Source organism: Corapipo altera, unplaced genomic scaffold (genome assembly GCF_003945725.1).
Source record: "Corapipo altera isolate COAL_440 unplaced genomic scaffold, ASM394572v1 55, whole genome shotgun sequence".
In the NCBI taxonomy this organism is placed as follows: domain Eukaryota; kingdom Metazoa; phylum Chordata; class Aves; order Passeriformes; family Pipridae; genus Corapipo; species Corapipo altera.
Genome location: NW_020884882.1, coordinates 6,744,727 through 6,759,369, shown reverse-complemented (window position 1 = coordinate 6,759,369; position 14,643 = coordinate 6,744,727). Strand labels below are relative to the sequence as shown.

At 54.1% G+C, this 14,643-nt stretch overlaps 1 protein-coding gene across 4 annotated transcripts in view; it reads right to left on the bottom strand.

The window, feature by feature from the left end:
• Positions 1-14,643, bottom strand: part of PLXNA1 (plexin A1) — a 119,710-nt gene that overhangs the window by 33,282 nt on the left and 71,785 nt on the right. For all 4 annotated transcript variants that reach the window (XM_027640246.1, XM_027640249.1, XM_027640247.1 and 1 more), the window contains exons 11-16: positions 6,522-6,618; positions 6,002-6,192; positions 2,232-2,383; positions 1,809-1,929; positions 1,343-1,479; positions 614-781 (exon numbers count right to left, since the gene is read on the bottom strand). In XM_027640246.1, coding sequence (XP_027496047.1) covers positions 614-781; positions 1,343-1,479; positions 1,809-1,929; positions 2,232-2,383; positions 6,002-6,192; positions 6,522-6,618 — 866 coding nt within the window. The remainder of the gene's footprint in view (positions 1-613; positions 782-1,342; positions 1,480-1,808; positions 1,930-2,231; positions 2,384-6,001; positions 6,193-6,521; positions 6,619-14,643) is intronic.

Genomic DNA, 14,643 nt, shown 5'->3' with positions numbered 1-14,643 from the left:
GGTTTGAGATCTGAAGACAGCTCCCAAGCTAAAGGTAACTAAGCATCCACAATGGGGAGGCATCCTAAGGAGGTTGAGTTCCTCCCTGCCAGCCCTTTCTCCATCACACATGCAGTGGGTGACAGGACAGGCTGAACTCTGCCAGTTTTTCTCAATGGCTTGGTGTTAAAAGCCCTGTGGTCCCAGAGAGTTCGACCATGCCCCTGTGGAGCTTGCTCCTCATCAACAGCCTAGGGAAGGTTTCCCTTGGCACTAGCTCTTAATGGATTCCTTTGCCTCCTCTCCAGCCAATTCAAACCTTTTAGAAAAATATGTAAACATTTCAAAAAATCCCCCAATGGGAAATATTTTAATTTTATTTGCCGCCGCCAAATGTCAAGCTGAAATTAAGCAGATCCAAAGCACTGTCTGCTCTTGCCCCCTGCCAGGCTCAGCACTGCAGGCCAGGAGTTAGCAGGGCCCTGGTGCCAAGCCATTGCTCACACTCCTCTCACCATGCCTCTGGACCGCAGCCTGCCAGTTATCACTGCAGCATGGAGATGTACCCATTAGGATCAGGGAATCCGTGTGGAAAACAGTCCCCTATGCATCTCTCAAGCTCCTCACAACTCACCTGTTGATGCTCCATTCGGGATCAATCTTCTGGATGGTGGGGTCCTCCGTGTAGTTGTACTTCACCTCTGGGTTGCTCAGCTCTGCCCGGTTGATGTTGATGAGGATGGGAGAGCCGCCGGGGGTGTGCCCAGGGGGGGTCCTGCACCGGATCTCACGGGCGCTTCTCCTGGAGCAAAAACACACAAGCTGTCAGTGCCTGGGCAGGAGGGAGGTGAGGGCAGCCAGGGGGCCAGTGCTGCCTGGGAGCCCCCTGCCCCAGCCCCTCTCCCCTTCTGAAACAGCTGGGGGGTGAAGAAAGAAAGGAGGAAAAGTGAAAAAAAAAACAAACCAAGAAATGAAACAAAAGGCAGCCGAGAAAGGCTGAGCAGCTCCTGAGCATTCCCATCGTGCGGCTGCTGCAAACAGCAGCGATTAGGGCTGATAACCAGTAATTACCACAGGAAAATATTTAAAGAGCCGCTCCATTATCATCCCTAATCTAAAAATTATCCACTTCATGCCTCAGGGCTTTGTGCTTTTAGAGAAAAATCCCTGTTCTTAGGGCTCTTCCTGCAGCCTCTGACACACAGAGGTTTCAAGAGGAGACACCTTTAGCCACCCAGGGGGTTCAGCTCCTTGGATCCCTCCTGGCTTCCCAGCACAGGCTTCTGGCTGCTGCTCTGTCAGGGGTCCCACTGCCTTCGAAGGTGCCTGTAGCCCATCCTCCACCATCCTCTGTGCCTCTCACCCTGAAAAAGCACAGGGCCGTCCCCCGATGGTCACAGAGACATTGCTGCCAGCATTGAGGTGGCTGCCTTCGATGGCGATCCAGGTGCCGCCGGAGAGAGGACCCCGGGCTGGGACCACACGGGAGAAAGTGGGTGTCTGTCAAAGGAAAAGAGCATCCCTGAAGTCAGACAGGCTGGGAACTGAAACCCGCATCCCCAACCAGCCACGACTGGGTGGCAGGACCACAGACACTGCGGGCTGGGCACAGTACTAAGGGTTGGCAGTGCCAGCAGGACAGTGGGGAGGCAGACTAGTGGCAGACAGAGAAATTCAACCAGCATGACTCAATGCCTGACCAGAGCAGCCCCACCTGCCCCCTAAGAAAATGATGGTAAATTTTCCAACTCACACAGAAAACCACCCAAAACCACCTGCCATCAGCTCCCCCCTGGGGTGCCAGACCTGTCCCCTGGCAGAGGGCTTACCACAAAGGTGAAGCTCTTGGGGGATGTGGCCCGGTAGTTGGGCAGGCAGTCACGGATGCACACTTCCACCCGTGCCTCATGCACCTTGCTCGAGCTGGCATCTCCGATTTCACACACAATCCTAAAGGATGAGGGGAAGAAGCTCTCAGTGTCCTGGCACCAAAACGCTCCCTGTGCCAAGCAAAGGTTTCAAGTGCCAGCAGATTCATGAGAAATCAAGGTGGTGGCAGTTGGCACTTCCAGCCATGGAGGGAGCTTCCCCAAAGACTCTGGGCTCCTCCCAGAGCAACCACAACCAGCAGGTACTTTTCTCTGAGTTCAGTCCAGTCAGCTCCAGGTCTTTTGCAGCATTTAGCACCAGTACCCCTGTCCCTGACCTACCAAGGTGATCTGGAGCACCCCCGCCCCTCACCAGGCACTTACTGCTCGGCGCTGATGTACTCGCTCTCGATGGGGATGCACATCACTTTGCCCACTCGAACGCCCCAGCGAACATCTTCAAACTTCAGGCCCAGATTCTCGCCAGTGATGGTCAGACGAGTCCCTCCTTGCCTGGGGCCAGTCTCAGGGAATAACTAGGAGAGAGCATGGACTGTCACAGGGGTGAAGAGCCGCAGCGACACCTCACTCAGGTAGGCTGCAGTCCAGGCAGCCGCAGGATATGTGTTACTCCCCTACGAGCAGCAAGGAGCAGATGGGTGATGATAAATGCCAGTGTCTGTAAGTTGCCCACAGAGCAGGAAATACCTCCCCAGTGACAGCTGCATCCACAAATCCCCCCAGGAACAAGCCAGCAGATACCAGATGTGTCTAGGCAGAGGGCTGGGATTTGGACACCCCACTGCAGACAGAGCTGTCTCGCAGGTGACAAGGACAGGGATGGCAACGAGACAGGGTAGAATCAGCCATGGCTCCAGCTGAGCCGGCAAGGAAGCACCTGGGTGTGCCTGGCTTTTTGCCAGGTCCCAGGTAGCCAGGGATGAGGTTCCCACGTCCAAGATGACCTCAAAGGAGAAAGCATCTCGACCAGGTTCCTGCAGGGGGGAAATGGCAGGCAGGGAGAAAAAGGGTTTCTCTTTGCCAGTAAACCCTGTGCTAAGACCGGTTGTCTGGGAAGGGAGGGGACCCCAGCGCTGCACCTCATTTACCAGGATGATGCCCAATAAAGCAGACAGGTGTGGCCTGACAGACGGTGGCAGGATGACAGATGAACAGAGGTGTGGGCCCATTGCTGCCTCCAACCAGGCAGTTACAGGCAGTTTTACATCAGCCATCACTGGCCCCAAGGTCCAGTGCCCACCTGCAGTGCTAACTGGGATGAATGGCACGGCTGCATGCCTCGAGTGGGATTGGGGATGGGGCTGGACCCCAGCGACACCAAAACAGAGCAGGGCAAAAAGCAGCTGCAGGTAGCAGGACAGGGAGAGAGGAATGTGGCCTGGGTCAGTCCAGGAAGAAAGCACATCTCAGCCCAGGGAAAGAGACTGTTGCATGTGATGCCCTTCTCTGCTCGTGCTCCTGCAGCGCTGGCCAAGAGCCCCTCTAGCACCAAAAGGCACCTCTGCCTGCACCAAGCCCAGCTCCTGGACAGGCTCAGGCCACAGCCAAGCACGTGCAAGCTCTTTGCATTCCTGGCTAATCTGGGCAGCTGCAACTCTGGGGCCTGAGCCAGCTGGAGCCTCCTCCTCTTTTGCCTCCTCCTACTACTCGTGCAGGGCTCACTCCCGGACATCACCTCCGCAGGAGGAAAGGTGGATGAGCTGGGGGTGGGAAACATGCAGCAGCAGACACAGACCACGTACCAGCCCTGATGGACCACATGGAGCCAGGGGCTGTTTCTGCACAGACCCACTGCAGCCATCACTGCTAGGGTTAACCTCTGCCCTCTGGATTCACACTGGGCTGGTCACCTTCAGCACATACAAACATGAACGGGGGTAGCCAGTCCCCCCGCACACAAGGCATCCCACGGGACATGTTCCAGGACAGCAGAGCTGGGCCTGGTGCCTGGGCCCTGACTCCCGCCAAGGCAACTATAGCTTACCATTTACACAGCAACAAAACCCTCTGGAGCTGCGGGGAACCACTGTTTGCCCAAACCCTCTTCAGCCCCTGCCCAAGTACGGGATTGGAGCTCATTCTGGCAGCTGCAGCCGGCATCAGGTTGGGTCTTCCCCTTAAATCAAGCTCCACCGGGGTGGCTGGCAAGCAGTGGCTGTTTGTTTGGTGTTTCTAAATGAGTGTTAAAAGCTGCTCTGGCATGTTCGATTCCTCCTCCTCTGCAGCAAAGCTGACAAGGGCCATGCGTTCGGGGAGGAATGAGCCCGGGAATGAAATGACATTGTTGGTTGCCCAGCACAGGAAGGTCACGGCTAAACAAGGTGTGCAGGACAAGGGAGCTGACAAGGAGAGCAGGGGCTGCTGGAGCCTCCCCTTTTCCCTCTCCAAACTCCGGACCCCTGGCCCCAATAAACACTGTTGCTTTTCTCCTAATTGGTTTCACAGGGTCCTTTTACATCAAGAAGCGAATGGCTCCAGTGGGTACAAGCAGCTAGCTTGCTCTCAGCTCCAGTGGCCGCAGCTGGGCCAGGAGGTGCTGAGGCCAAGAGATTCCCCCTACCCAAGGGAAAGGATATCACTCTAAGGGTCACAGAGAGCACCAAGCAAGACACCGCAGAGGTCTGGAAGGAGCTTATCCCCACCACTGAGCAATGGGTAAGTGATTCTTCACTCCAAGGGTGAAGAATCACAGCCATCTCCCAGCCAGCCCCAGCACCCATGAAGACACCTGCACTCCAGTGGGCTGGGCAAGAAGGAGGCTCCAGCTCCTCATGAAATCACTGTAGGAGACTCTTTTCCCCCATCAGCCCATGCTGTCCTCTCTGCACCAGGCTTCTCTCTGGACCATTTCCAAGCCTGCCCACAGCCCCAGATGTGGGACTGGGACAGTGGGAAGCAGCAGGCTACAGGTAGGGTGCTGGAGGAGCATCATAGCAACAGCTACACACATCCACAGGACTGCCAACCCCCATGGCACTAACACAGAGTGGTATCAAGGTCAAGCCCACCTGCTAACAGCTCTGTTCCTGCTGCACCTACAGTTACTGCAAAATTTCATAACGATGCAGGGCAGGAGAGCTGCTACCAACCCTGGACACTGTCAGCTGCTGGGAAGCTGCTGTGAGTAGCATCTGTGTGAATGCCTGCAGCCCAGTTACATGAACATAAAAGAGGACAGAGCACAGCCTAAAAAGAGGCCACCCTGGTCATGACCTGGCCACTGCAGTCTCTACCCCCATCATCCCTAGGGATCCAGATTTGGGAAGTTCAGCCTCAGCATGGTGAGAAGCCACTGGGAACAGGGAGCCCTGAAGCTCCACACAAAACAGCAGATCTCCTTGTAGGGATGTGGACTCTGAGGCTTAATCCCACTTCCCCAGGAATGGATCCCTTCTCCTGCCAGCACTCCACCAGCCCCGAGCAGCTCTCTGCAGGCAGTACTTCTCGCAGGCAGGCCTCTTTGCAGGCAGGGACATGCCTGTTGGGGTGTTCCCCCCTCACCCCACGTGGCTGCCACCCAGCACACTGCAGTGCCCATGCTGTGCAAGAGGCAGGCAGCACGCACAGAAAAAAGCCAAGACTCTCATTTCCAGCTTCCATCAGATAAGGCACTGAAACTCAAACAGATCAGATCCTGTGCTAAGACTCCAGTAATTAACACCACTGAGGCCCAGCCAGCTGTGGGTAAGCAAAAGGTATCCAGCCAAAATACCCACCAGTCCCTCCTTGTGAACCTTGATCTCAGCCCAACAGGCATGTGAACATGAATATACACAATCTTATTAAGCAAAGGTCATAAAAGCTGTCAGGAAAAGGGGATGATGATGAACTACTGGCCCCAGCAAACACGGCAACATGAGCACCCTGGAGCTGCATCTTTCCTGGATCCTCCAGTCATGTGCAGGAATGGTGGGAATCTCAGAAATGGGCCAGAAAGCCCAGGGCATGAGGGTGAGGGAGAGTGGATTTTAGCCTTGGAAATTAAATTGGCAACAAAAAACATTCAAGTACTAAACAAATATCGAGTAGATCTGGCTGCTACGAGGCACCACCAGAGAGTCCCATCCCCATATCTCCATGCCCATCTTCCATGTCCCATTCTGGGCCATCTCCACTCATGTGTCCCCACGTACCTTGGTGATCTTGGGGTCAGTGCAGCGGCTGTTGCCGCTGCTGGCGTGCATCCAGCTGCTCTCGTAGGCCAGGCAGTGCTGCCGCAGGGAGCAGCGTCTCTCCGACACACACCAGCCGCACTCGAAGCGCGGGTCAGCCTTGAGGCACAGCCCGCAGCTCTCCCGCAGGGCTGAGCACTTGTACAGGTGGGCTGTAACAGCAGGAGGAGTGCAGGGGTCAGCATGGGCCCCATAGCCCACGGACAAAAGGTTTTAGGGAAAAGGGTACCTGCTCTTGCCCCCCTCCCACCAACTCACAGGGCAACAGGACACACCAGCACCTTGGACTCAAAAACAAAGTAGAGCTTTGGGCTCTCTCCCAAAGCTTCTTGGAGAAAAGCCTCTTGTTTGGAAACCTGTCAACATTGTTCCCTTCTGCAAGGCACTGGTGCAAACTGGGGAAGGAGAAGGGGAGAGAGATGGGCTGGAGGCTGGGGCAGCTCCAGATGGTTTTCCCACCCTGGTCCCATCCCTCACTCACCCTGGATGTTCTGAGGGTTGTCAATGACGAAGTTCCCGTTCCAGACCACAGACAAGTTCACGGGCAGGTCGCTGATGTCGTTCCCTTCATAGAAATACTGCAGAAGGAGACAGAAGGAGGCAGAATCCATTAATTGTTGAGGAAAAATGTCCCAGTGAGAGGCATGGAGAGACATACGATCCCATTACGTGGATGTCTCCCATCAGCCCAGAGGAGAGGGATGAGGGCCTCGCTGGGACTTGCTGTCTAGGAACAAGTAGGTCTGACAGCCACTGGTCAAAGCTTCAGACACGGCACATGAAACCAGTGGATTGGACTGGCATAAAAAGGTAAAGCAGCAAAACAGAGGGTTTCTAAATAGACTCCAACCCCAGTCAAAGGTCTGAAGCTGCTGCTGCTGGGAGAAGAGGAAACAGATGGTGACTCTGCAGCACAGACACATCTCTCCCCGCAGGCACCTGAGCCCTCCCCCATGTCCTCCCCACTCCAGGGATGCTCAGTTGGATGTTTGAGATTATGGTCATCACTAATGAAGCCTGGGCACATCACAGGAGTGGATTCAGTCATCTCCAACAACCAGTGGGAGGATGTCCCTTGTGGACCCCTCCAGCCCCATTGCCCATAACACAATTATACAAAGCTGTGGCCACATGGCTGTGGGTGGGACAGAGCCAAGGACCATCCTGATGTCACACCAGCCCTCAGAAAGGTCTCAGAAGAGAGCAGCCCTCTCCTCCACACTGCAACTCCAGTTGCCCTGCTCCCAGCCCCACACTGTACTCAGACATCAGACGCACTCCATTTCAGGGCTGGCACCACCACCCTGATCCCCTGAGCTCCCATGTAGGGAGGTGATGCCAGGGAATCCTGCCCCAAGCTCTAGGGTACCCCAAACTCAGGCCCCAGCCCCTGCTGCTGTTCAGACATATCCACCTCTATTGTTCCTTCCAGTCTGGCCAGTGTCTCCTCCCAACCCAGACCCCTCTCCTCTGCCTCAGCACCTGAGTCCCACTCCCAGCAGCCCCATCAATATTCCCTGCAAAGCCCCTGCACACAGACAGAGAGGTTTAATCGATATGGAGGCAGGAAGGCAGTTGGAACCATCCCTGACAGCTAATGACCTCCTTCGGCAAGAGATTCCCCACTCCTCGCCTGAGAAAATGACAGGCGTGTCAGGAGAGATTAAATGAATGATTCATGGGTTGCTGGAGTTTGTTAGGGAGCAGCGGACGCGCTGGCAGAGGTTCACCCAGCCACAGGCAGGACACAGCCCTGCCACCACCTCCAGCCAGTCCCAGAGTCACCTTTCGCAGCCCCGGTGCTATACAGGAGGAGGTGGCCTCAGCATTGACTCCAGCAGTGCCCCAGCTGCTGCCCCACAAAGACCCAGGACCACTCCACTCCACAGGAGACAGGGAGGTAGCCCATGAAGGAAGTCAGCATGCCCAGGTGGTTCGGGAAAGCAAGGGACACTTGGGTCCTTCTCACCTGACCATCAAAGCTGGTCCCTTCAGTGCTGAGTCTCTCCCAGCCAGGCAGCATCACCAGTTCAGCATCAGACACGGCACCAAAATGGGGCACACGCCCAATGTGAGACATGGCTATGGCACCATACCACCCTCAGCCCTACAGGGTGCAAATGAGAGGCCAGGCTTGGTCCTCTGTTATAGCTTTTGGCTAGTGAATCCTTTGTCCAGGAGCCACACCTCCAACTGCAAATGCAACAGCTCCACCAACATCTCCCCTCTACAGGCAGAGCCCAATCAGCCCCACCATGCAGCCTCTCAGACATGGCACCTCTTGCCATGCTTGCTCAGAGGACCTTCATCACATCCCCACCACACACCATCTACCAACAGAGCCTCTCAGCAACATTCCCGTCACCAGACCTGCAAAGATGGAGCCAGAACTGGGCTAGGAGTCCAGATCTGTTCACCTTCCTCTATCCTACCCCACCCAAGGATATCCTCAACAGGACCACGATGAGGAGCCAGCCAGACCCAGAGCAGTGAGCAGAGACCATTCCCTGGCAGCAGGAGGGAGCATGTGCTGGGGAGGGCGGTGCCGGCGCCAGAGCAGAATTTAGCTGTGACGAGCCACGTGGCAGCGTAAGTGAAATTGGCATTTTCAATTTGTACTCTGACATGTCTCATTTGGGGCCCTGGCATCTCGGGAAGGCATCCAGCCTGCAGCTGTCCAAAACACTTATTTGCATCTCTCTGCCCCGGCTGCTTTTGGAAATTAGTTCTTCTGGGAGGTGGGTTGGAGGAAGAAGAATAGGGGGAGAGGGAGGGAGAACATTAACTCTTCATGCACCAGTCCCGAGACGGCAACAGAGCAATTGCATGAGAGACCGTCTCCCTCTGGAAAAGGACAAGTGCTGAGGATGCTGAATTTGCTGTGGAACAGAGGTGGAGTGGATAGTGGAGAGCAGCGGGAGCACAGGACTGTGTGAAGGGAAGTGGTAGAGCAGGAGTTGTTGCCCCAGCTGGTGTTCATGGCATGGGATCACCGAGAGAACATGGATATCAATGAAAAATGTGTCCTTGGCATCTGCATGTCTGTCAGCAGCCTCTCACCTGCCCTGTGGAGACAGCAGCGAGTCTGTGACTTGGATGCTGTTACTGGTCCCTGTAGGATGCCGGAGCTGGAGTCATGATTGGCTGCTCAGGGACAGGAGCTGCAGCCACAGAGGCTCTGAGCTCAGCCTTCTGGGACGCAGAGATCCATCAGATCTAATCCGTCCAGATCCATCAGATCCCTCTCTAAATCCCAAAGCTTCTCCTACCTTGAAGGATGCTTCTGAAAGGCCTCCTTGCAGCTGCCCTTGCCGTAGCGCAGGCAGGAAGGTGCTCTCTCCGCCCACAGGCACAGCCACAGCCACATTCAGGGAGATGGCAGCATCCAAGCAAAGCAGCAGCCACCTTCCTGACCTGAAAGCAGGTGGGGATCAGGCAAGGGTTGCTTACCAATCTGTCCATCCTACGGGATCCAGACAAGAGCCCACAGACAGCCAGGAGGTCCCAGCATGCTGGCTCCTCCCTGCTTTGAGCTAACACAGTCCTAAACATCCATTAAATACTTAACTGTTATTAACTTCCCAGTTAATCAATCCCAGTGGCTGGCAGCAGTCTAGGATAAGCAGCAGGATGAGTGTGAGTGGGGGGATGCACCTACCCAGGCAGTTCTGTTATCAGACCAGATTTTGCTCTACAAAGGTACCCAAGACCACTTGGCTGTGCCAAAGGATGATTTGGCTTGGCAGTTGCTACAAGGACAAGTTGTGGGAAAGGGATGTTTGAGAGCAAAAAACGACAGGCACAGCCCTGAGAGCAAATCAATGGCACCCAGAAGAGAAGTGCTCTCATGCAGCACAGTCCACAGAAGGAGATGGGAGAAAAGATGTCATCAAGTGAGTCAGCAACTGAAATATGAGCTGCCTGGCTCTTTACCTAACCCAGCCAGCCTCTCCATCCCTCTCTGGGACAGCTTACAAGGCAAATATGGAAGAGATGACAGAGGATGCTTCAGCCCCACCAACCTGGATACCAGCCTTCCTAGCAAGGTCTCCCTCTGTAGAGATGCAGTTCAGGCAAGAGAACTCATCGTTAAGCCTTTCTCAAGGCTTTTCACCCAAAACTTACCTCAGGCATCTTCCCAAGTAGCAAACAGCAACCTCATACGCTTCTCCCATCTCCCATTCTCACATCCGCCCCATCCCCACGCAGGGGATGCCACCAGCCTTGCACATTGCAAGGGCTGTGGGTGTCACCTGCCCTGAAGGTCCCACTTTCAGTTCTAGCAAGCCCACTGCTTTCCCACCCACCAGCTAGCAGTAACAGGCACTGACAGTTGCCCACTTTCCCTTGGGATGAGGGATTCAGCACTTGGAGAAGGTGTTTCCAGGGAGCCACACAGGGGACAGAGCTGCTGATCTGGGGGCAGATCACACTGAGATGCACTTCAGGATGCTCCTGCAAGTGCTGTACCAACTAGCCAAAGCACTAGCCCTTCCCAGGCCAGGGGAAGCAGGGTGACTCCCCCAGCCCTCAGATCCCTTGCCACAGGGCATCTATCCCACTCCAGCCACAATCTGCACAGCCCAGCCCAGGGGAAGGCAGCGGAGGGGCTGCTCCTTTGCAAGCAAACCCACACATCCAAATTTCCCGTGCAACAACCCTCACTCCCACATGCACCATCCCCCTGGGCTGCATTTCTGGAGGAGAGCTTGGGCTGCAGCTGTGTCCTATTTTTCTGTAGTTGATGACCTCAACTCCTTCCCCGCACTATGGGGACGGCAGTAATGTACATCGCGTCTCGCCAGGGCTCAACTGCAATTCATCATTATTTTATCTGCTGGAATTTAATTGGATCCTATCAAACTCTCCTGATACTCCCTTTTCACTTTAAACACTGCTGCAGGAAAGATAAATGTAGGCACCGCCAGGACGGAGAGCACGGCTTTGTCGGCGAATGGAGCTGGGGCTGTGAGCTCCAATCCTGTTTCCCTCTCCATGGCTGGTTAATTAGAGATACATATACCGGAGGTGTGCAGTGCTCAGAACAGGGCATGTGTGTATGATTTATGTTCCTCTATAAATACACCCTTGGCCGAGTATACCGTCATCCACACAACAGTGCAACTTGACAGTAACACTCAGCCTCTGATTCTGGATCTCCTTTTGCTCTTTTCACATGGATCTCCTCCTTTTCTCCCCCATCACACACAAGCTTCTTCACCTGGATTCCTCCTTCCTGAAATCCGGCAGGGTGTGAGAACCTGAGACCCTGGAAATATGTCAGAGCAACACTCAGGCTCCACAGCAACCGAAAAATACTCAGAAAACAGAAATTTACCAGGTCTTACCTCCCTCCCCAGCATTCATACCTGGGGCTGGGCTTCAGCACCCACGTTGGTTCTCACTTGTGTACCCACCTCATCAGCCCAGCTTGCTCTGCACCCACATCACTTCGTCACTGGAACAAACAACTCCAGGGGAACATCCTGACCCGAGTCTGGCTGGTGAGCAGCAACCTCCACAGCCACAGCAGAAATAGGTGGGCAGGGTGGACTCTCCATGCCAGGGGCATGGGCAAGAAAGGAGCCAAAAGGGAGCCAGGGAGGTGACACAGCTGCTTCTCGCCACATGGGGCTTTTGGTTAAAAGGAAAGGGAAAATACTGAGGCATGAGATTTAATTTAAAGTGCTGAGACAACAAGCTCACTGAAAGGAGATCAGGGGTTTTTCCTATTTATATATTTAAAGGAAAAGAGTAACTCTGGGGGTATTTCAGCCTTATGAAGAACGTTCTAGAGAGAAAAAGCCAAACCCCTGGCAGCAAGAAACACCTGTAGCCATTTTGCCAAGGCCAAGACTAAATCAGATCAAGTCCAATGTTACAAGCAGTAGTGCAGATTCAGGTCTATGGCTCTTTTCTACAGCAAAATTGTTTCATTTCTGCAGCAATCAGGAGGATCAGCCCTGCTGAGGGATGGCAGATGAGAAAGAACAGTCAAAGGCAGGGATGTTTGAGAAATGAAATTCAGTGGCATTACCTGCACATGTTAAGACAGGTGACCATTTTTCCATCCTCTGCTGCAAAAAACAAGCCTGGAGAAGTCTGCTTCCAGAAGATTAAAAGTAACCAATTAGCAAAAAAATAGTTTATTGGCAAAAAACTTCATTTTCTTAGACAGGCTTGTCTTTCCTCTTTGCATCTTGACAATACATGTGGCAAACCTTTAGGGTTGCTTTCCTTCTGAAGAGCAGAAAAAGGCCAAAGTGAGGAGGCAGAAAAAGGTTCTTTTGACTTGATTTTTGCCCTGCAATGCTGGGGAACACCAGAACTGGTCTCCCCTGAGTTTGCCAAAGATCTATTGGGTGTTTCAAACAATGTTTATAGTTGACACTCAAACTCTAATGAATGGACTGCTGCATATTTGACAGAGACGTCCTTTCTTCGAACTGCAAACAAATCATTGGAGTTTGACAAGCACTAAAACTAAACAACAAAGAGTTTTAAGGGGCTTGACTTATTATCCCTTCCATTCACCAGTGACTCAGGAAAGCATCCCTAATTCCACAGAGTAATTAACCTCTTGTTTAAATCTCACTAGACTCCTGGAAACAATGTGTGCTTAAATGCCTTTCAGAGGAGAGGACATCCATTCTTCACTTGCTGGCTGGGAAGATGTCTTCCTTTTCCTATTTCTCCACTTGCCAGTGTCCTCCACACCAGGCACGACCCAAAATCCTAACCCAAAGGATGAATTGCAATGGAAGAAGCCAGCAGGTCATGGGTGGGTGACGGCACGGGAGCCTGAAGCGCTTTCAACCAGCCAGATGGGCTGTAAAAGGCGCGAAGGAGACAAACACCACGAAGTGTGAATCTGAGTCCCCCACACCATAACGCAGCCTGGCTCAATGCCCTCAAGTGTTAAAGCAGGCGAGCAGACCCTGAAAGCAAGGTGGCTTCTTTCACGCCAAAACTCTCCTCTTCCATCTGTGAAGACACCCTGCGCCTGAACACCACGTCTCCTGCCCAACACTGCAGCCCCACAGAGCTGCTGCCACTCCGACACACCTCACAACACCTCACACACGCTCTTCTGGCAACTTCTGCTGTTTTCAGGGCACCCCTGACAATTTTCAGGTCAAACATCCACCACTGTCAGCCTAGGATAAGGTGTTGGTTACCTCAGCTCTGCGTGAGGACCACAGGGTGGGCAGGTACACCTTAAACTGTCCTATCCCTTTGGAGAAGAGTTACAGAGGCCGTACAGCTCATGACACCAGTCCTGGCAGCCATGGCACCCCTTGGGAAACCCACCACAGGCAGTGGGTTTTGCTTCTATCTCTCCCTCATATCTGGCAAATTGAGATTTACTGGGGAGAAATAAGCCCAAATCACTCAGAGCCCCTTGCCAAGCTCCATGTCTGTTATGTAAAAGCTCCTCTCTGGTGCAGGCACCTCTGCCCACAGGAGCCATTGGGCTGCTGCTGCCAGCACTGTACAGCCATAGCACTTCCCTATAGGGAGCATCCTGCAGCACACACATCCCAAACTGCCTTGGAATTAACTAAGCCAAACCACACACTCCATAACTGGGCAGAAGGGACCTGCCAGCTCCAGACAGCGGAGACCTGGCAGAAGGTTGAGCTGGTCAAGGGGCTCTGGCCAGGCAGGGGCTCACGAGCTGTCCCTGCAAAGGTGGGGACCAGCAAATCACTGCAAGAAATGGAGGTCTGTGAGCCAACATCCACTTCCCCCATGTGCACAAGGCAGCTGAGGTTTTGGATCCTTGGTGCTGATGCAGCTCTGTGCCCAGCTGCCCTGCAGGCTGGGCTCTCTCCTGGGAACAGAGACACCACGCTTCTTCCACACTCTGCAACAGGGCATTAGTTCCTCCAGCCTGTTTCCAGACAATGGGGCCAGGCACGGACACATCACGGAACAGCCCCCGGACAGCAAAGAAAGTTCACAAAGCAGCCTTCTGCTGGGACAGGAGTGGTTCACCTGACCCCCAAGAAGCCTCCCACATGCCTGCAATGGAGACAGAGCAGCCAAGCTTGGCTACCAGCAGCAACAAGACCCTGGTGAAGGGACCTCCACCACTGTGATGTCTCTTTGCACACAAATCCATCGTATTCCCTTTGAAGTACTAAGAACAAGCCGTGCAGGTGACAAGCAAAGACTGGGGCTGGGAGCAGACCTGCATGACAAAGCCCCAGTGAGGGTCACAACACCACAGAGCGACAGCCCCGACAGGTCCATCTGGCTTCTTTTCTTCCCTGAATGCAGCACCAAGAAGACAAACCTTTGCTTAAGCCACCTGGTTAATGGCTTCTCACAGCAAAGCCCTGCAGATTCCGCTCTGGTCCTGCTGCTCCCTGGAGCCTGGGCCTTGTCCTGCTGCCTGCACTCACCTCCTGGCCAAGCACAGAGCCACCAACGTTTCCAGCCAGCAGCTCAGGACTGGGAGCATTTCTGCTCTTCACAAACTGCCTGCCATCAAGAAAGAGCCCCGGCAGCATGGCATCCCCCTGGCACTGCCAGCATGGCATCCCCCTGGCACTGCCAGTACAGTATCCCCCGGCACTGCCAGCATGGCATCCCCCCGG